Source organism: Centroberyx gerrardi, unplaced genomic scaffold (genome assembly GCF_048128805.1).
Source record: "Centroberyx gerrardi isolate f3 unplaced genomic scaffold, fCenGer3.hap1.cur.20231027 Scaffold_131, whole genome shotgun sequence".
NCBI lineage: Eukaryota > Metazoa > Chordata > Actinopteri > Beryciformes > Berycidae > Centroberyx > Centroberyx gerrardi.
The window spans coordinates 1-23,361 of NW_027605270.1; the positions used below are offsets into that span (position 1 = coordinate 1).

Genomic DNA, 23,361 nt, shown 5'->3' on the forward strand with positions numbered 1-23,361 from the left:
CTAGTCAGTATCCACTGAGTGACTGAAAACGTTAATATTTACTTTTTAACTCTGACTCTGACTGTTTGCTCCCTCAATCCAGATTAATATTGAAAAATATTTTGTTATGTTGCAGTTTTTATAGTCTCTAAAGTTGGAGTAAATTGATAAAGGCCCTGTGTTTTCCGTCTATTGGAATGGATTTTTGTTGCCTCAGTAGGCCTATATATATATATATATATATATAAGGAGGAGAAGAGGAGGAGAAGAGGAGAGGAGGAGAAGAGGAGGAGAAGAGGAGGAGAAGAGGAGAGGAGGAGAAGAGGAGAGGAGGAGAAGAGGAGGAGTTACCAGGCACGAGGAGGAGCAGAGCGGTCTGGCTGCAGGTTTCAGTTTCCTTCTGAAAAACTCTCCCAGGTTCCTGTAGTGATGCAGATCCTCCACCGCTGCTTCCTATTGGACCAGACACAAACAGGAAATGCTCACACATTGGTCCAGACAGAAAGAGAGAGAGAGAGAGAGAGAGAGAGACAGAGAGAGAGGTACAGGCTCAGTGACCATGAATTGGCGATCGAAAAAGGACGACACAAAAAATCATGGCGACCAAAAGAAAACAGAATATGTGGTCACTGTCGGACAGGTGAGGCTGAGACAGAGATGCACTTCCTCCTACAATGTAAAACATTCGATGAAATAAGGAACGTTTACTTTAACAAGTTCAACTCTGTAATTTCAGATTTCAAAGAGCTTAATGACCTCTCAAAATTAAAAATACTCCTAGGAGAAGGAGACAGGGCATATCTTGCTGCCCAATATGTATCAACATGCCACAACCTGAGGGACAGTGAGTGACCGAGACACACACACACACACACACACACACACACACACACACACACACACACACAGTATGATGTGATCTGTTGAAATGTAATTGGGGAGATGGTCACTGAATGAATGACTCTGTTCCTATAGGATCCATAACATTACTGTTAACTGGGGATTCATTTCAATATGGCTGCTGTCCCCCTTCATCCTTCCCTAAACATAAACCCCTCATCAGCACTCACACACACACACATGCAGAGGATATACTGTATATATATAATTAATATGTATCAATCTTAATGTTGTGTTCATATTGTTTTGTTTCATTGATTCTTGATGCTTTGGCAATATTGTTGTTGTGACATTCATGCTAATAAAGCAAATTTGAATTGAATTGAATTGAGAGAGAGAGAGAGAGAGAGAGAGAGACAGAGAGAGAGAGAGAGAGAGAGAGAGAGAGAGAGAGAGAGAGTATCACCCAGAGTCTCCCCACAATACTGCACTGACACACTGGAGGAGACACCAGAGAGAGACCAGCTGGAACACCTGACCAAAAAACACAACTAAACCTCACCACACAACCACACTGACAAAATCCAAACTAACAGAAAAAACAAACAAGAAGAATATTATCACTATTGGCAAAAAGAAATCAAACTTATAAACAAAACTAAATGTTTCCAAAACCTTAAAACAAATTACAGTTTGTCCCAAATCTGATCAGACAGGAAGCTGCTGACGATGTACAGAGAGACCAGCAGCTAGCTGTAGAGACGGGCGGGAGAGACCAGCAGCTAGCTGTAGAGACGGGCGGGAGAGACCGGCAGCTAGCTGTAGAGACGGGCGGGAGAGACCGGCAGCTAGCTGTAGAGACGGGCGGGAGAGACCGGCAGCTAGCTGTAGAGACGGGCAGGAGAGACCGGCAGCTAGCTATAGAGACGGGCGGGAGAGACGGGCGGGAGAGACCGGCAGCTAGCTGTAGAGACGGGCGGGAGAGACCAGCAGCTAGCTATAGAGACGGGCAGGAGAGACCGGCAGCTAGCTGTAGAGACGGGCAGGAGAGACCAGCTAGCTATAGAGACGGGCAGGAGAGACCGGCAGCTAGCTATAGAGACGGGCAGGAGAGACCGGCAGCTAGCTGTAGAGATGGGCAGGAGAGACCGGCAGCTAGCTGTAGAGACGGGCAGGAGAGACCAGCTAGCTAGCTGTAGAGACGGGCAGGAGAGACCAGCTAGCTGTAGAGACGGGCAGGAGAGACCAGCTAGCTGTAGAGACGGGCAGGAGAGACCAGCTAGCTGTAGAGACGGGCAGGAGAGACCGGCAGCTAGCTATAGAGACGGGCAGGAGAGACCAGCTAGCTGTAGAGACGGGCAGGAGAGACCAGCTAGCTGTAGAGACAGGCAGGAGAGACCAGCAGCTAGCTGTAGAGACAGGCAGGAGAGACCGGCAGCTAGCTGTAGAGACGGGCAGGAGAGACCAGCTAGCTGTAGAGACGGGCAGGAGAGACCGGCAGCTAGCTGTAGAGACGGGCAGGAGAGACCAGCTAGCTGTAGAGACGGGCAGGAGAGACCGGCAGCTAGCTGTAGAGACGGGCAGGAGAGACCAGCTAGCTGTAGAGACGGGCAGGAGAGACCGGCAGCTAGCTATAGAGACGGGCAGGAGAGACCAGCAGCTAGCTGTAGAGACAGGCAGGAGAGACCGGCAGCTAGCTGTAGAGACGGGCAGGAGAGACCAGCTAGCTGTAGAGACGGGCAGGAGAGACCAGCTAGCTGTAGAGACGGGCAGGACAGACCAGCAGCTAGCTGTAGAGACGGGCAGGACAGACCAGCAGCTAGCTGTAGAGACAGGCAGGAGAGACCAGCTAGCTGTAGAGACGGGCAGGAGAGACCAGCTAGCTATAGAGACGGGCAGGAGAGACCAGCTAGCTGTAGAGACGGGCAGGAGAGACCAGCTAGCTGTAGAGACGGGCAGGAGAGACCGGCAGCTAGCTGTAGAGACGGGCGGGAGAGACCGGCAGCTAGCTGTAGAGACGGGCGGGAGAGACCGGCAGCTAGCTGTAGAGACGGGCAGGAGAGACCGGCAGCTAGCTATAGAGACGGGCGGGAGAGACCGGCGGGAGAGACCGGCAGCTAGCTGTAGAGACGGGCGGGAGAGACCAGCAGCTAGCTATAGAGACGGGCAGGAGAGACCAGCAGCTAGCTGTAGAGACGGGCAGGAGAGACCAGCTAGCTATAGAGACGGGCAGGAGAGACCGGCAGCTAGCTGTAGAGATGGGCAGGAGAGACCGGCAGCTAGCTGTAGAGACGGGCAGGAGAGACCAGCTAGCTAGCTGTAGAGACGGGCAGGAGAGACCAGCTAGCTGTAGAGACGGGCAGGAGAGACCAGCTAGCTGTAGAGACGGGCAGGAGAGACCAGCTAGCTGTAGAGACGGGCAGGAGAGACCGGCAGCTAGCTATAGAGACGGGCAGGAGAGACCAGCTAGCTGTAGAGACGGGCAGGAGAGACCAGCTAGCTGTAGAGACAGGCAGGAGAGACCAGCAGCTAGCTGTAGAGACAGGCAGGAGAGACCGGCAGCTAGCTGTAGAGACGGGCAGGAGAGACCAGCTAGCTGTAGAGACAGGCAGGAGAGACCGGCAGCTAGCTGTAGAGACGGGCAGGAGAGACCAGCTAGCTGTAGAGACAGGCAGGAGAGACCGGCAGCTAGCTGTAGAGACGGGCAGGAGAGACCAGCTAGCTGTAGAGACGGGCAGGAGAGACCGGCAGCTAGCTATAGAGACGGGCAGGAGAGACCAGCAGCTAGCTGTAGAGACAGGCAGGAGAGACCGGCAGCTAGCTGTAGAGACGGGCAGGAGAGACCAGCTAGCTGTAGAGACGGGCAGGAGAGACCAGCTAGCTGTAGAGACGGGCAGGACAGACCAGCAGCTAGCTGTAGAGACGGGCAGGACAGACCAGCAGCTAGCTGTAGAGACAGGCAGGAGAGACCAGCTAGCTGTAGAGACGGGCAGGAGAGACCAGCTAGCTATAGAGACGGGCAGGAGAGACCAGCAGCTAGCTGTAGAGACGGGCAGGAGAGACCAGCTAGCTGTAGAGATGGGCAGGAGAGACCGGCAGCTAGCTATAGAGACGGGCAGGAGAGACCAGCTAGCTGTAGAGACGGGCAGGAGAGACCAGCTAGCTGTAGAGACGGGCAGGAGAGACCAGCTAGCTGTAGAGACGGGCAGGAGAGACCGGCAGCTAGCTATAGAGACGGGCAGGAGAGACCAGCTAGCTGTAGAGACAGGCAGGAGAGACCAGCAGCTAGCTGTAGAGACGGGCAGGAGAGACCAGCTAGCTGTAGAGACGGGCAGGAGAGACCGGCAGCTAGCTATAGAGACGGGCAGGAGAGACCAGCTAGCTGTAGAGACAGGCAGGAGAGACCAGCAGCTAGCTGTAGAGATGGGCAGGAGAGACCGGCAGCTAGCTATAGAGACGGGCAGGAGAGACCAGCTAGCTGTAGAGACGGGCAGGAGAGACCAGCTAGCTATAGAGACGGGCAGGAGAGACCAGTAGCTAGCTATAGAGATGGGCAGGAGAGACCAGCAGCTATAGAGACGGGCAGGAGAGACCAGTAGCTAGCTATAGAGATGGGCAGGAGAGACCAGCAGCTATAGAGATGGGCAGGAGAGACCAGCAGCTATAGAGATGGGCAGGAGAGACCAGCAGCTATAGAGAGCTAACCCCCCCCACCCCCCCCCCACCTGCATGTTAACTCCGAAGGTCCAGATGTAGAGCGAGTAGACCGGCTTCCTGAGCCAAGAGGGAAGATCCACTCTGTTCAGCCGACCCCAAACTCTGGAAAGGAGACGAGTCGGGAAGGAACGATAGAGAGACACCTGAGAGAGAGAGAGAGAGAGAGAGAGAGAGAGAGAGGAGGAGAAGAATGATAAATTCAGTTAAAAACGGATATAACTTTGGGGAAAAAACAAGTAAATGTGAACCAACAATATGATTTCTTGGTTCGTTTTGGCAGGGAAAATGGGAAAGAGGAGGTGAAAAGAGGAGAGGAGGAGACAAAGAGGAGGAGAAGAGAGGAGGAGGTGAAAGAGGAGAAGGAAGAAGGGAATAAAGAGGAGGAGAAAATAAGATAAAGAGGAGAAAAGAGGATAAAGGAGGAGAAAAGAGGAGAAAAGGAAGGAGAAATGAGGAGAAAAGTAAAAGGAGGCGAAAGAAGAGATGAGGAGAAAGAGAAGAAGAAAAGGACAAAAGGAAAAGATAGAAGAGAAAAAGCAAGAGAAGTAAAAAAGGAGTAGAAAGAGAAGAAGCAGAAGGAAAAAGGACAAAAAAAGGGAGAAAAGAGGAAAAAAAGAGGAAAAGCACCCCAAAAAATGACAAAAACTCCAGATATGGTCATTCTACTTTTTCCCTTCCTGTCAATCAAAGTTAAGTACCGCCCCCTTTCTTTCTCCCATCCAATCAAAAAAGGTAAGAAAAAAAAAGGAGAAAATGAAGAATTCCCACCTTCCTGACAAACAGCTTAGCCCCGCCCCCTTCTTTTCCCACCCAATGAAAAAAGAAAAGAGAAAAAATTAAGAAAAATCCAAATATGTTCATTTCCCTTTTCTTCCTGTCAATCAAACACACAAGCTCTGCCCCCGTATCTTCATCATTCAATCAGACGAGAGCAACGCCACGCTCTTACCCGCTTGGTCATTGGCCGCAGAGCACCGACCGACAGAAAGTAGTAGAGGAAGGCGATTGGCGGCCGGCGCCAGGGGGCGGAGCCGGACGCCACGCCGCCACGGAGCGCGCGCAGACGGCGGCGCAGGGACAGTCGCGGCAACTGTAGCCTGGGGGAGGGGGGCGGGGTCAGAGTGATGTCATGATTTATGCTAATGACATGCAAATGTATGTATTGGGGAATGGAGGTACAAATGAAAGAAAAATGTAAAACAGGGGGGAATAATGAAAGGAAGGATGGAGGGATGAAAGGAAATATTTTGAAAAATGAGGAAGGGAAGGAAGATGAAAGAATGAATGAATGAAAGAAAAATATGTAGAAATAAAAGTATAATATAGTAAAAAAAAATTAAATGAGAAAATTTGAAAAATGAAAGAAACAAAGAAAGGATTTTAAAAATTAGAGGAAGGATGGAGAGAAAGAAGGAGAAGACAAAAGTGGAGAGAAAAAACAATAAAAATTGGAAATCAAATTGCTAAAAAATTAGTAAACAAAGAAAATTTGAAAAATAAAAGGACGAACGGAGGGAAGAAAAATAATTTTTTGGGGAAAAATTAGCAGAAGGGATGGAGAGATAGGAGGTGAAAAGATGAAAGAATGAAGAGAAAAAATAAACAAGGAGGGAAAAATAGAGAAATAGAAAAGATCGTTGAATAATGAAAGGAATTGTAAAAAGGGAAAATAAAAGGCACAAATAAGGCATGACAGAACAAATTTTGAAAAATGAGAGGAAGGGATAGAGAGATAGCAGGAGGTGAAAGGATGAAAGAACGGAGATAAACAGAAAATAAAAAAAACTAGAAAAAACTAGAGGAAAAGCACAATTTTTTTTAAAACAAATCAAAGAAAAAATGGAAAGGAATGATGGAAGGAAGTAATAGAAAAAAAATGTAAGTGAAAGAAAAGAAAATAGGAAAAGAGAAAACGAGTAAAAAATAGAAAAGAAAAGAAAAACATTTAAAGGGGGGAAGTGGGCGTGGCAAATGGGTGAAAGTGGGCGGGGCTTTAATGTGTGTGTGTTTATGTGTGTGGGGGGGGGAGAGGGAGGAGGCAGCGTGCGCAAGCTAACGGATGCTAACGCTAAAGCGGGTAGGAATGCTAACATGCTAATGGAGCCGCTACTAAGACTTTTTTCTTTACTTTGGGTTTTATTTCTTTTCTCATATTTTTATTTGTGTAGTTCTGTTTAATTTCATAAATTGTAAAATTATTTAATTCATAAGAATAATTTTTATTCTTTACATATTGAATTGTATGTATTCTTTTATCTACATTTATGTTCATAATTTGAATTTTTATATTTAGAATTTATACTTTATTTCATTATAATTTATAATGTCATGAACGTAATTTTATTATCTACATTTATAATTATAACTTTGACCGATATTACGTTAAACGTAATATTAAAAGTAACACTTTATATTTTTTCAATAACAAAAACCAATTTATTCCCAATGCTCATTATTTATTAAAATCCCCTTCCACATTCAAATGAGCTGTTTATTTGCGGCTAACTGGGATAGCAAGTTCGCATGGGATCAGATGGAAAGTAGGCTAACAGCGGCTAAGCTAGGCTAAAATAGCAACACACACAGACACACACACACACACACACACACTAATCCCCCATAATCCCTCTCTCTCTCTTCCATTCAATCCCAGTGTGGTTTGCCCCTCTCTCTCCATTCTAAGAGAGAGAAGGTTGGGCGAGCCACATTGGGATTGAATGGGAGAGAGAGAGAGAGATTGGAAATGAGGCAAAAATATTAAAACGTCAGAGGAAAAAAGATGGCGGGAAAAAGGGGAAATTGACTAAATAAAAAACATCCAAAAATTTCAGGATCATCAGTCAGGATCATGTAACACAATTTCTGAAAGTGAGGCATGAAATGGAGAAAAAAATAAAAGTAATAAAAGAAAATTATAGTCAGAATAGTCATTCTGACTGAATAATTTTCTAAATTGTTTGGCTTTTTTCTTTGGTCATTTTTCACTTCTTTCCGCCATTTTTCCCTATTTCTCCTCTGATTTTTTATGTTGTCATTATTTCTAATCTCTCTCTCTCTCCATTCACTTTCTATGTCACTCGCCCAGACAAGCTCCATTCTCACTAATGCTCTCTCTCTCCATTTAACCCTCACTCTCCATTTAAAGCCAAGCTCGCTCGCCCATCCATTCTGTTATTTTCTCTAATTTCTTCCTCTTTCTCCTTTTTTTTTAAAATATTTTTTTCTAATTTTACTTTTATTTTTTTTTTCCTTTTTTTTTTTCTATTTTTATTTTTTCTTGCTTATTTTACGGCTAAATTTTTCTACTTTGCCAAAATATGTTTCCCTCATATTCTGATTCTGGTAATTTTTTTCATCACATTTTCTTGTCTGTTGCTCTTTTTTCTTCATTTTCTCTCTTCATTCACTTTAAATCTCTCTACCATTTCCTCTCTTTATTCCCCATTTTGAAATATTTTTCTCTATTTTTTCAGTCTATTCTTATTTTTTTCCTCGCATATTTTACGTCAAACTTCTAACTTCTTCTAAATTTTTTTCTACATTTTTCTACTTTAACCAAAACATTTCTTTCCTTACTTTCATATTTCTGTCTTTTTTCCTCTTTTTTTTGCCCATTTAAATTTTTGTTCTATTTCTTCCGTCTATATTTTTTTCTTGCTTATTTTAGGTCAAAATTCTATGTTTTTTACGTTAATCCTATTTAGAATCTTTTTCTAAATTTTTCTACTTCACCCAAAACGTTCCAGCCTCACCTGAACCGCGCCACGCGCCTCCCGCCATCCCTCTCTCCTCTCTCCCTCTCCGCGTGCCGGAGCCGGCCGCGCTCCCTGCGGTGCGGGCGCGGGGGCGAGCGGCGCGAGCAGAACCTCACCATGTGCGCGTCCTGGCCTCAGAACCCCCGGGGAACGCGGAAGATGGCGAGAAAGTCGCGCGGCGGCACATTTCTCCTCTACTTTTATTCTGTTTTCCCACCACTTAAAGAAAAAGTAGAAAAATAGAGAAAATCGGAGCATGCGCGGTTCTGTCTTTCTCTCCTCGTCTTTCTTTTCAAAGCGGTTCCAGTCCGAATGGAGGAAAAGAGAGAGAAAAGGAGGAGAGGAAGAAGAGTTGAGATGGTGTTGGGTCAGAAGAGAAGAGGTAAAGGAGGTGAAGAGAGGTGAAGAAGAGGAGGAGGGGTTTAAAGGATAAAGGAAGAGAGAGAGAGAGAGAGAGAGAGAGAGAGTTAAGACTTTGAACAGGTGATTTGTCATCTCTCTCTCTCTCTCTCCCCATTCATTCTCATGTCGCTCGCCCTTTTCCTCTCTGCCATTTACAGTAACTGCTATGGAATGTAAAACAGAGAGAAAAGAGGAAAACAACAATATTAAAATATAAACATAAAATAAAAACATAAAATAATGCAAAACGCAATGACAAATAAAAGTTACAGTTCTTAGCGGAATGGAAGGGATCGAGGTCAAAGGTCATCTGTGTGTGTGTGTGTGTGTGTGTGTGTGGGGGGGGGGGGGTGATGTCATCACATGGAGCCAAAGTTCATGCTTTATCTAGAAAGCTACAACTCTACATGTCTAGTGTTAGGATTACAATGACATCATCTCATTACATATTACAGCAGCCATTTGTGTGGATTCATGTTTTAAACTATTTATAATTGTTTTATTTTTATTTCATTAAATATTAGTCATGTTTGTATTCACTTTTAAAATAGTTTATTACTTTTTCATTACAATTACATCATCTCATTAAATATTAAAGTAGTCATGTGATTGTTTTCATTTTTTAATTGTTTTAATATTTTTCTATCACAATGACATCATCTTATTACATATGTAAGAACTCATATCTTTCTATTCATTTTTTAAAATTGTTTTAATATTTTCTCATCACATCTATATTTTCTCACCACAATGACATCAGCCTATTAAATATTAAAGTAGCCATGTTTATATTAATCTTTAAAAGTATTTCTTACATAATTATTTTATTATTTTGATCATGATGACATCATCTTATTACAGTTTTTTTTACGATCGCTAGCAAGCGGTTTTAACACCAACACTAATTTTCAAAATGAAGAATACTTTGTCAAAATACACTAACTCTACCAAAACACTGCAAACATGTCTCAAAATCAAATAATTCTTTCAAAACTCTAGCACATGTTTTCTTCCAACAGGAACATTTAATCAATCACAGCACAATGACATACAACATACTAACAGCAGATGGTATTACAGAACATGCATCACTTTACATGTGTCAGTTCTACCCTTATACAATAGACAGTATATTGATAATCAATTGTTTTTCGCACTGCAGTTTCTTTTGAAGTCACTCTGCATTTTTCTTTTGTTGAGTGTAGTAAATGTGCATTTTTATCTTCTTTTTTTGCAAACATTCTATATAAAAAGTGAATGACTCATCTTTACTTTATAGAATGTACAGTATATGAAAAAGGAATAAGTGACAGAATTGCTGCAGTAAAGGCTTTATTTGCAATAGGAAATTACTGCAAGAGATCAACAAAAATCTGCAGTATAGCTGCTGGTTACAGTTGTGTAAAAATAAAATATACAAACAGAAAAAGGCACAGAAGAAAAAAAAAAGAAAAATACACAGTCCTTTTCTAATCTACCCGGTCTTCTGCATTTGGCCACATGTTCTCGTCCACATCACTCCTTATATTTTCTCTGGCTATGCACCATGGGAAGTATCTTTTGGCGTGCCTTATCCACCCCTGGCAGTGTTCAGCTGTGATGGGTCTATTTGCATAACTTCAATCAGCTGTTTCTCAATAGCAATAAAAAAAAAATATAGGACATATATTTGTGTTTCAATGTACAATGTGAACTGCTGTTCACTTCAACTGTAGCCTATAAGTTAGGTTTAGAACATGAGGTTATCTGTTCTGACATACAGTGTGAAAGCATTTATACATTTGGCAGTAAAATCCATAGTTTTGGTCTTGGTTGAGCTTGTGTGTAAAAGAAATTCAAGAGTTTTTAAAATGTGTTCAGTGAATGCATTTTGTGTCAAAGGAACAAGAAATGTGTTAATGGTATGGCCCGCAACAGACCGATGTTGTGCTAACTGTGTTAAGAGTTATGAAAATGTGACTACAGAACTGATAAAAGGTTGCTAGCAATCCTAAAAAACTGTAAATATTAGTTGCCAAATGTTTGTATTCATTTTTGTATATTTCTAAAATATTTTTTATTTTTCCACCACAATGACATCATTTCAATACATTTTATACATTGATTATACAATTACATCTGATTAAATATTAAAGTAGCCATATATTTGTATTCATTTCTTAATATAAATCTTATGAAATAGCTTTTTCCTCACTATAATGACATAATCTCATTAAATATTAACCATTACAAACAATGGTTACATAATTGTTATTTTTTATGTATATTATTATTATTTTATATTATTAATTTTTATTATGTATTATGTTATATGTATTTTTTTATGACAATGACATCATATTAAATATGCAAGTGCTTTATGTTTTGTTTTTTTATATTTTTAACATTTATTTTATATATTTTTATAAATTTTATTTTATCAACAATACTCATTTTATTTTTTATTATTTTTTGCTTTATTGTTGTTTTTGTTATTCCATTTCATATTTTAATATTTTGTTTCTTTTTTAACTTTTTAATATTTGTCAAGTTTTGTTTCATTGCAATGTTTTATTTTATTTATATATTTTACTTATTTTATATTAATCATTATTATTTAATGTAATTTCTTTGTATTATTAATAGAACTGTCATTTATTTTTTAATTTAGCATTATTCTTTATTAATTTGCATGATTTGAATTTGACTTTGTTTAGATTTTCAGAATGTTTGCATTTTACTGTTTGTTTATTAGTTTATTTATTATTAGCATTATTTTATTCATATTTATTGTATTTACTCATGTATTTATTATTTGTATTTATATCCTGTTGTTATTGATTTATTCTTTTTTTTACATTTTTTATTCATTATCAGCAGTATTGATTACTAACATATTTTTATTATTTATTTTTGTAATATGTATCCGTATTTACTGAATTTATCTATTCATGTATTATTTTACTTCATTATTTCTTTTATTTAACATGAATTATTTATGCATTATTTCATCATTTCTTTTAAAATTATTATTATTATTATTTTTACTAGTATTATTGTATTATTATTATTTTTTGTCATCATCCAATCACAGCCTCTTAGCTCCTCCGACCCGCCTCAGTTACTCATTGACTAATCAGATCGGCCCTCGCGCTCTTTATCGCCACGTCCGCCTGCCGAAACTCACTGATTGGTCAATAAATATCCAAGGGCTCTCCCGGCCAATCAGAAGGCGGCTGTGGCGGTGAGGAGAGGGGGCGGGGCTTAAAAAGTCAGCAGAAGTTGTTTTGCTTCCAACGTGGCAGCTGATTCGCAGGTTAAATAAACAAAGGGGCAAGAGATAGAGAGAATACACACAGTAAACAGAGAGAGAAATTAATGGAAGTGAATGGAGAGATGAGAGTTTTCTCACAAAAGGAGAAGAAGGAGGCACAAGCCAACGAAGTGACACTCCCTTCTTCTTCGCCTCTTCTTTGACTCCCTCGTTTACTCCCCAAAATGAACGAGTAAAAATCTACATTTTCTTCCTTTGTTTTGAATTTTTTTAGTGGTAGAAGAAGAAAAAGGAGGTGAAAGAGGAGAAAGGGAGGTAAAAAAAAAAGAAATGACAAAAACAGGAGTAAAGGAGTAGAAAAGAAGGAGAAGAAGGAGGTGAAAAGGAGAAGAAGAGGAATAAAGGAGGAAAAAAGGAGAAACAGAGGAAAACAGAAGGAAAAAAATGAAAAGGAGGTGCAAAAGAAAAAAGGAGAAAAAGGAGTAAAGGAGTAAAAGAGGAAAAGAAAAAGTAAAAGAAAACAGGAGAAAAGAAAAGGAGAAAAGGAGGTGCAAAAGGAAGAAAAGGAGAAGCAAAGGAGAAAAAGAAGAGTAAAGGAGTAGAAAAGGAGGACAATAGAAAAAACGAGGGAGGTGAAAATAACTCATTTTCAAAAAGGGAGGAGAAAAGGAGAAAAAAGAAAAAAGCGGAAAAAGGCGTAAAGAGGGAGTAAAAGAGGAATAAAGGAGGAGTAAAAGGAGGCGTGGCTCCTCCTACCTGGGCTGGGCCGGCCAGACGCGGCTCCGCCTCCCCCTGCTCCTCGGCCAATCGGCCGCTCCGTCTGTAGCCCAGGTATCCTGCTGCGCCCCCTGCTGTCAGAAGGAGCAGAGGGAGGCGCTTCTTCTGCTGCAGGAGGAGGAGGAGGCGCGCACCTGAGGAGGAGAGAAAGATAATTGGTTAGAAAGAAGAAGGGGGCGGAGTTTCACCTCTAAATGTTTTCACCTCCTTTTTGAGGAGCAGGAGGACAAAGAGGAAGAAGAGGAGGAGGCACAGGACTGTCAGAGGAGAAGGAGCTTCACCTCGGTTTACTCCTCATGTTTACTATTCTCACCTCCTTTTTTACTCCTCCTCTCTTTCCTCCTCTCTCACCTTCTTCCCACGGAGCATCAGGAGTGAGATTCAGGCGGTCAGCTGACGGCCTCTAGAGGGCGTCTAGAGGGCGTCTGACAGAGCTGACCTCTGACCTACGGGCTGAACGTGACATTCGACCCCACAGCGAGCTTTTTCTGGACGGACGGATTCGTCACCATCTGTCGGCCAATCAGAGGCGTTCCTGTTTCCTACGTTCACAGACACAACGGTCCGACCAAAACAAAGACGGCGTAACGTTGGGATGACTGGAAGTTTCCAGGTCGGGTTCTTATTGAATTTATACTGAGGAGTGTTTCTTCTTTTTCCTATGAAGCAGCTCGTGGATTACTGCTGTGGCGCTGTACTGTAATCAGTACAATAAGTCTCACAAGTAACCACAGATGGTTCATGAAACGCCCTGAATCAATACTCATGTGCATGTGTGGAAGAACATGTAACATACATGTAACAGCTTAACTGGTCTGCCTCAGAGATGAATGGTTACCTCACCGTAACCTTTGGGCCATAACTCACTAGGCCAGAGGTCTCTGGTCACAAGTGGATCCTGGATGTCCCGGACTATCTGTAGCTTCTCTAAACTAAGACATAACATATGAGGTCGAACTCTTTTCTGTGACCTGTTCCCACGTACAGGAAGAGACATGAAGACCAGCTTAAATCTATTCTCCTTTGTAGAAGTGTATGTAGCCTGTGTGCTGTGTGCATCTCTTCCTCTTTTAATAAATATAAACTCAAGTAAGAGGAGCCTCTGACTCCAGAACTTTTTCCTCAGCATGTAAATGTCGTTCCATTCTCTGTGTGAGAAAATGGCAAAGCCGGAGCCAGACAAAAAAGAGAAACGGCTTGTGTTAGAAAAGAGGGAGACACCAACATGACATTACAGGACGATGAGACTTTTCTTTTAACAAGCCGTCCTCGTTATCGAGGTGAGCGCCCGTCAGAGGAGAGCGAGCTCCGGTGTCTCCTCGCCCGCCGGTGTACGGACACTGTCGCTTCGCAGCAATGCGCTTCTTGACGCCACACTTTATATCGGACCATTTGTTTTTTAGTTTTAGTTTTCTAAAGGGTCCGGCTCTGTCGTAACTGCTGCTGTGACGTGTGATCAACTGATGACGCCGACCTGAAGCCACCAGGGAATTTCTCTTTTTTGTCTGGCTCCGGCTTTGCCGTTTTCTCACACAGAGGATGGAATACATGCTGAGGGAAGGAGTCAGGAGTCAGAGGTTCGTCTTACTTGAGTTTCTATTTATTAAAAGTGGCAGGAATGTGGAGACGGACAACTTCTCTCGTTGACTACACCAACTCGTGTGTCATTTATTTGAAACCCACAGAGCAAGACAGTTTACATCACGCTCAACAACACAACAACCTGCTGACGTCACTCAGAAACCAGACTCTTAAAGGGCCGGTGTCTCCTTAACCCGAGCAGCACACAACATAACTGTGTTAAACATGCCCAGACCACAGATCATGGTGAATAATGTCCAGAGCCCGCCACATCCCCTCCTTTTTACTATTTTTTTACTCTTTCCACCTCATTTTTGAGGAGCAGCACGAGGCACGCGCCTGAGGAGGAGAGAGAGGAGGAGACAGGGGATTGGTTAGAGGAGAGGGGGCGGGGCTTCACCTCCTTATGGAGGAGAAATGTGGTAAAGGAAGAGAAAAAAGGAGGTGAAAGAGGAGGAAGCTCCCCACTTTTCACCTCCTTTTTCATCTCTTTCACTGTTTCTAAATTTCAGACGAAACAAAAGGAGGAGAAAGGAGGTGAAAGAGGAGAAACTCACCACTGGAGAAGCAGCGCCATTGGACACCAGACAGAGGAACACTGTAAAAAAATATAAGAAATATTAAAAATTACAATTATATTTTCAAATATACAGTTATGAATATGAAATGTGAAATATACAAAAACAAATCTACAAACATTACAAGTAATTTCAATTAATAAAAACATTAAAATATGGTACCAAAATAAAATATCTTAATAAAACTACTGCAAAAAAATAAAAAAATTAAAAAAAAATAATAATAAATAAAACAAATATTACCTTTCTATAAGTCAAATATACAGTTATGAATATGAAATGTAACAAATACAAAGAAATTAAAATGTAACAAATGCAAATGAATTCAATTAATGACACTACTGAAGTATCTAATAAATATGGTTAAACATAAAATAATTTGTAAGAAACAATTAAGAAATATTACAAATTATGAATGTGTAAGTCAAACATACAGTAACTATATATATATATATATATATATATATATATATATATATACATAAATAAATTCAGTCAAATAAAAAGATTTTTACTTTTAAAAAACTATTTTTATAAGTGAAATATATAGTTATGAATATTAAATGTAACAAATACAAATAATGTATACAAATATTTTAAATACATTCAATTAATAAAAACATTGAAATACTGAATAAATGTACTAGGAGAGGAGAGAATGTGTGCATAAAAAAGCACATTCCCAAAAGGATTTAATGGACAGAAGTCATTATAAATGTATAAATATTAGACATTTAGCAACTGGTTATTTGCTGTTATTTTATGACACTTTAAGCTAGGCTACTGGAAATATGAGATGAGTAAAAACACATTCCAAGAATTCCATGCAGTAAATTCCCGATGGTTGAAGAATCCCGTCATGTTTTTAAATAACTTATAGTTCGTTACTGTTTATCATTTAATTGCACAGTTCCTTTTTGTAGTTTTGCTCACTCAACAGCTTTTGGCGATGTGCCAAATATTTAATATAATAAAGCAATATGCCTCCGTTTACCCCTGTATCTAATGTATTTAACGAATAGAGACTAATTTGATCTAAGTGTTGAAATATGGGTCTTTTCCCTGTGTAGACTACATTAGATCTGCTGTAATGCTGTGCTGTCTGTTCTGCTGGAGAAGCCTGCAGTTCACATCCATCTCTCCATCGTCACCTTCTGAAAAAATACTTTATTTTCTATATTTCTTTTGCTTTCAATTATAAATATTCATCATGGACCGGTGAGTAGTCCTAAACATCCCTATGATATTTTAACATTTACATTTGAGCAAGGATCTAGTCAGAGAGAACGAGAGTAAGTGCCATAAAGCTGAGTTCTGGTCCGACAGGAGGCGGTGCGGAGGCAGATAAAGAATTATTGTTATTATTATTTATTCTTTTAGCAACTACACAGTCCATCAGGTGAGAAGGTGTTCACTAAAGAGCTGGGTCTTTAGCCTTTTCTTAAAGATTGAGAGGGACTCTGCGGATCGAATGGAGTTTGGTAACTCGTTCAACCACCGAGGAACCACAGAAGAAGAGTCTGGATAGAGACTTAGGGCCTTGTTGTGGCGGCAGCACCAGGCGGCGCTCCTTGTCAGAGCGTAGTGGGCGGGAGGGAGCGTAGACCTGAATGAGGGAGTTCAGGTAGGTCGGAGCCGGTCTGGTTGCCGCTTTGTAGACGAGCATCAAGGACTTGAACTTGATGCGGGCAGCGAGGGGAGCCAGTGGAGGGATATGAACAGCGGAGTGACATGTGCTGTTTTGGGCCGGTTGAGTGTGTTCAGCGAGTGTGGAGAGGATTTGGTGGTTCACCGTGTCAAAGGCAGCCGATAGGTCGAGCAACATTAGAACAGAGGACTGACCGGCAGCTCTAGCTGATCGCAGAGTTTCCACTACAGACGAGAGCGCAGTCTCAGTAGCGTGTCCGTGTTTGAAGCCAGACTGGTTAGGATCATACAGGTTGTTCTCAGAAAGGAATTCAGAGACTTGATTAAAGACTGAGCGCTCAAGTGTCTTGGAAAGGAAGGTGAGGAGTGAAACCGGCCTGTAACTTTCAACCTGAGATGGGTTGAGTGTAGGTTTCTTTAGCAGCGGGGTAACCCGGGCTCGCTTAAAAGCAGTGGGGAACACACCTGTTGTAAGTGAGGAGTTGATGATGTGCATGACTGCAGGGATCAGTGTGGGCGAAATGGCCTGCAGGAGGTCGGAGGGTACGGGGTCCAACGGACAGGTAGTGGGACGAGAGTCCAGCAGAATGAGAGGAGTGAGGCCCTGTTAGCTGGAGGCAGACTGAGCTGGTCAGGCTCAGAGAACCGGTTACTGATGGGAGAAACCTTATCAGTAAAGAAGGAGGCGAAGAGGTCAGCAGTGAGCAGAGTTGAGGGTGGAGGTGGTGGAGGGTTGAGGAGTGAGTTAAAAGCTGAAAATATTTTTGAGTGTCTTCGGCGCTGCTGATTTTCTCCTGATAGTAAGTGGTCTTGGCACTTTTTAGATGGGAGGAGAATGCAGATAGTCACTGAGGTCGGTGGGATCTCTGGATTTGCGTCATTTCCTCTCAGCTGCTCTGAGCCCCGCCCGTTGCTCTCTGATGACACCGGTGAGCCACGGACCGGGGGGGGGGGGGTGTTACGAGCAGGTTCGGACGAGAGAGGGCAGAGATTGTTTAGAGAGGCGGCTAGCGAGGAGCAGAGTGCGTCTGTAGCCTCACTGACGTGGAGCGAGGAGAACTCATTATGAGGAGGCACGGTGGCCCAGACCTCATTGGAGAGCTGAGCCGGTGTGAGGGACCGGAGGTTTCAGCTGAAGGAAACCATTTGTGGAGGAACGTGAGGATGTTCCGGTAAGGAAACGGTGAATTGAATAAAGAAGCGGTCTGACAGATGTAAGGGGTGACGGTCAGATTTGCCGGAGCAGTTTCGAGTCACGATCGGATCGAGCGTGTTGCCCGCTTTGTGTGTGGGAGGGGCGGAGACCTGTTTGAGGTCAAATGAGGACAGAAGTGAAAGGAAGTCATCCGCTTGGGGTTTGTCCAGATGGATGTTCATGTCCCCCATGACAATCAGTGGGGTGCCATCTTCAGGAATGGCTGAGAGTCGCATGTCCAGTTCAACTACAAAGTTCCCCAGTAGCCCTGGTGGGCGATATATGACAACCACAAACAGCTTAACAGGAGCGGTCACCATGACCGCACGGTATTCAGAGGATGAGTTATTGCTTAGAGGAGAAAGCTTAGTGAATTTCCAGTCTTTGGAAATGAGGACACCGGCGCCTCCTCCACGCCCAACAGAACGGGGCGTGTGGGAGAAAGTGTCAGCCGACAGGCGGCGGTGTGTTTAGCGCCGCCTGTCGGCTCGGCGGTGGCTGAGCTCAGTTTGTTGTCACGTAACTTTGGAGCAGCTGACTGCCTGCCTGGCTGTAAACGAGGGGTAAATGATCTCAGTTGTAAGCTATAACAACTGACCACAACTGAACTTAAGTTTCACATACAATAGAAGTTTAACTCACGAGTCCAAAACAATAATCTGTCCAGGTAGGAAGTGAATGGATGATTTTCTCTTCAGTTATGACAGATCAAATAATTAAGAAATAACTTTTATTTTAATTTCAATGTTTATATGAATAGGGACAGATATATAAACATTTTAAAAACATAGTCACATATTATAATAACCTAAGCTAATTTGCAATGTTTGTCCCTAGATAGGCATTTTTTTTTTAAAAACATAGTAATATTATTCTATCATAACATACTATTATGATACTTTACAAATAAAACGCAATGAACTATTTTTTTCTTCCTGTCTTCCAATAAAGTTTTGGATTTTGAGCTGCTTGATTCATTTTTATTTTGTTGTTATTTTTATCTAAGAAAATAATCGTTACATAAATTGATTAATCTAAAAAATAGTCGTCATTAATGGATTACCGAAATAATGTTAGTTGCAGTTATTAAATATTTTAAAATTTAAATCTTAATAGTTAAATATGACATGAGTTAAGAAATACAGGTAATGTTTCAATATTTTTCTCAATGAACTGCATTTATGAATATGAAATGTGAAGGATAAAAATAATTTCTATCAATAAAATGATTCAAATAGTTAAACTAAGTTTAAAAAAATAAAATAAAAATAGGAAAAATTTAATTATTGTTATTATTATTAACATTAAAACTAGAATCAAAATTAATGATTTAAATGTGAAATTATTATAAAATAAAAGGTTTAAATTTGTATGCATAAATACATTCATGAATACGAAATGTAATAAATACAAATAATTTAAAACATATACAAAATAAGATAAATTGATAAAATCTTTCAAATAGTTAAGTAAAACTTTTTAAAAATCTTAACTATTTGGATATGAAATTATTTTAAAAAATAACCTACAATATTCCTATTTTTCTGGGAAATATTTCTGGGAGTGTAACAGAAACACAAAAAAGTGTTTGATCGATGTTATTGATTTGTTGCTTATGTATTTCTTTTTTGTGCAAAAAGACGTTTTTTTAGTCAACATTTGAGTGTTGTGGATTTCTAGAAATTACGCTCTTATTCTGAAAAAGTCGGACCGGAAGTCTTATTCTTATTTCAGCTGGCGGAACACAGCCTGTTTGAGATCTCTGTTATGTCACTTCCGGTTTTGCTACGGCTACGTTAGCATAGCCGAAACCTTTATCGCGATAACTAACCTACTGCTCACGCAACAAACATACAACTCACTACATTGTTTAGCTGTCGAAAAGATTCAAACATTTTTGAAAGTAACATATGAATGGAGATTGGTTACGCAAGGCCGAAATTACATATTTGCCTGTTTTGGTAGCAAATAGAAGGGCAGCAACGTAAACACGTGCAAAAACGTCAAATATTTCACTTTGTCGTTACGTTACACCTACGTAAACGTCACAATAAAACATTCATCTAACATTTCAAGCAGTTAAATTTCATATTTGATACGTAAAAATGACAAAATACCTGCGTTTATTCCGCGCCGTCACTCCGCTACACACCATCCGCAAGGCCGCCGCCATTTTGTGTTTGCGTAAGTGACGTCAGGACGTCGAACGTAGACGGAACGGGTACGTTCGTTTTGGACGTTTCTAGCAGTTTCGGTGAGCGGAGTTTGTGGATTTTAACGGATATGGGATTGGATGGAAGGAAGAAAGGAAAGGAGGTGGGAAGGGAGGAGAGAAAGAAGGAAGGGAGGAAGGAAAGAACGAAAGGAGGGAAATAAGGGAAGAGAGCAGGAAGAAAGGAAGGAAAGAAAGGAAGGAGGGAAGCAAAAGCAGGAAGGAAGGATAGGTGGGAAGGAGGGAAAAAAGGAAGGGAAGGAAAGAGAAGAGATGAAGGAAGGAAGGAAACAAGGAGGGAATAATAATGATACAAAATAATAAAAAATATACCCCAAATAATAATAATAATATGAGTTAAAATACAAAAATAAATATTAAACTAGGACTGCAAGCAGTCATGGACGGCCGGCCGGAGGAAAAAGAGTCACAGCAAACAAAGCATCAGCATCACCCAGGACTCGACCTCACGACCTCTGACACCGAGGACAAGTCATGAAGTTGTTGAGCTGTCTGTCGGTGGTTTGAAGAGAGGAGCGTCACATGACTGAGGCAACCAGCAGGGTGCCCGATAACATCTGTCCATCCATATTAAGGCAAAATAGATTAAAAAAAAAAGATCAAATTCTGAGAATTTGCGTTCTTTATCAGCAACAGAGAGATGTCTGTAATTTATTTGTACAAGGAGTGAATGCTCCATAAGTGAATAACTGATGTTTAAAGATGCTCTGTTTTCCATTCACTACAATGGTTTCCATAAAGGCAGAATTCAAATCATTTTAAAAAAATCAGTTTTTGAGTTAGAAGAATGAAATTTTGTACGTTTCATCTACCAAGACAAGAAAATATTTTCTATTTTTTACATGAAGATTGGACATTGAGTAAGCAGCAGTTCACCATGGCTGTGTACAGCATTGTTTACACTCAGACATTCTGATGAGCTGTGGGCTCAATTTTTGATGAAATGAAAAACCCAACAATAGTTTTATTTGGGCAGGTCTAATGATGCTCTGTAGCGATTTTCATCTAATTTGGAACGGTGGACTTCATAATTTAGTATAGGTACCAGTGTGTGAAAGTTTTGTCTTGTTTGGGCCGATAACCTCAGAACATTACAGAGCTGTATTGTTGATTTTTTATGATTTTTTAAAGTTTAAACCTTTAGACCGCTGCTGTAGCGCCACCATCTGGACGATTTGCCTCAGACTTTAGTGAGTGCCGTTTGGCACGGGACTGGAGCTGTGTGCCAAGTTTGGTGACTTTTCATGCATGGGAAGGCCGTTTTAATAAGAAAGAAAGAAGGAAAGAAAGAAAGAAAGAATAATAATACATACAAACACAATAGCACAATAATAAGGAAGGAAGGAAGGAAAGGAGAAATGAAGGAAGGAAGGAAGGAAGGAAGGAAGGGCGGAAGGGAGGGAGGGAGAAAAAGAAGGAAGGGAAGGAAAGGAACTAGGAAGGAAGGAAAGAACAAAAGGAGATAAGGAGGGAAAGAAGGAAAGAAACGAAAGAAGGAAGCAAGGAAGGAAAGGAAGGAAAGGAAGGACAGAAGGAAGGAGGAAGGAAAAAGTAGAAATATTAATTGCAGTATAACTACCAGTATAACTCAAGTGAAAGTCCTACATTTAAAACTGTAAGCAGGCAAAACAATATTGCAGCCTAAGCAATGAAACGGTTATGAAAAGTAAACCTAGCAGTTGCTGAAGATATCTCATTTGAATTGCATGTTAAATATTTAATTGTAGTTCTTGGGTATTACTCAAGTTAGTAAACGTTCTGTAATACTTTACACTATTGTGGTTGTTATAGTATTAACGTTAGCTATTTTATTAAATCTATATAAAATCCAAATTTATACTGAATACTATCACTAAAAAATATATAAGCAGTTATTCCAAATGACCAACAGGTGGCAGTATAACCGCTGTAACCAGACGGCAGCTGCCGGTATTTGGTGATGTCATGACGTCACGACGCATTGCTGCCTTGGAAGTCCGTCTTAATCCAGACTCTGTACCTGCTGCATCCGGTCCGTCATACAAACAGCTGCCTCCAGACAGGCAGCAGGCAGCTATATATATTTATATAATTATATAATAAATTAATAATAAAAAAAGACTAATTATAATTATATAGTTAATACCGCAAATAATCAATAACCCAATTAATAATAAATTATAATGATAAATAACACCGCAAAACCAATATCAATAATTAAAATAATTACCAATCCTGAATGACATTAATAATATTGAGAATGATAATAATGATAATATTAGTAATAATAATATTAGTAATATTTATAATAGTTATTATTATTAAAACACTCACAAAATTAAAAAAATGAATTTTCCAAACACAAACTTTTATTGGTTCCAAAAAAATAATATTTACATTTTTCTCAATGCAGAAATATAAATATGAGAATTCAAATAGACAATTCAAATACTTTAACCAAATACAAACAAAATTCTACAAATGCTACAGAGTGCTTTAACACAGACTTGGGCGGGGGTGGGGGGTGGGGGGGTATTAATATTACATATGTTTCTATAATTTCATTAGATACTTTTACTAAAAAGAAAAAAAACTGGAATAAACTTTTTAAATTTAAAATATTTTGCCTGTTTATTATTTAAACAGTGAACAGTGAATAAAACTTATTTTTAATCAAAAGAGAAAAACAATTTTGAATAAATTAAATACAAATATTTTTTTCATTCATTTTTAAAGTGTTTTTTTATGACAGTGGAAAACGTGAAACAAAATATTTTTAATCAAAACAAAAAAAAATGTCAGTTCTTGTTCCGCAATTGGTTATTGTTTTTAATATCAGTTTAATGTCAAAACCTTACAAAATAATTTTTAATAAAAAAAAGAATGTTTAAGAAACACTAAATTACCGCCTCAAACAAGGGGGCGTGGCCACTCGGAGGTCAAAGGTCACATGGTCACATAATTTTTTTCAGAATTTTGTTACAAAAAAAAAAATTATATATATACACACATATATATAATTTTTTTTTATTAAAAAAAACTACAAATCAGAGGTCAGAGGTCAAAAGGTCACATTTCTTTGAGAGCACTTTAATTATAAAAAAACAAAAAAAATGCACTTCCCCAACCCATTTACCATTTGTCAATTACTCCCCCCCCCCCCCCGAAAATTATGAAATATTTCAATTTTTTGTTTTATTATCTTCACATTAAGTCAGTTTTTGACAGTGTACACAGTAAAAAAAAAAAAGTTACAAATTCAAAAAATTTTATAAGCACACACTGTAAAAATTAAAGAATGTACATCTTTAAGCATACTTAAACTGTACAAAAAACAAAATTTTAAAAATGTTTTTTTGCAGTGCATACACTGTAAAAAAGTGTTAAAAAATCTAAGTGTATACACTTAATTTTACACATCATTT

At 40.2% G+C, this 23,361-nt stretch overlaps 1 protein-coding gene across 1 annotated transcript; it reads right to left on the reverse strand.

The window, feature by feature from the left end:
* Positions 1-330: 330 nt before the first annotated feature.
* On the reverse strand, positions 331-19,897 carry LOC139920913 (phosphatidylserine decarboxylase proenzyme, mitochondrial; the record flags this gene model as incomplete). Its single annotated transcript, XM_078282408.1, has 5 exons — positions 19,842-19,897; positions 14,862-14,902; positions 12,703-12,857; positions 4,545-4,679; positions 331-432 (listed from the first exon to the last, which is right to left on the reverse strand). Coding segments are annotated over exons 1-5 (489 nt in total), but the record flags the coding sequence as incomplete, so codon positions are not given.
* Positions 19,898-23,361: the final 3,464 nt, after the last annotated feature.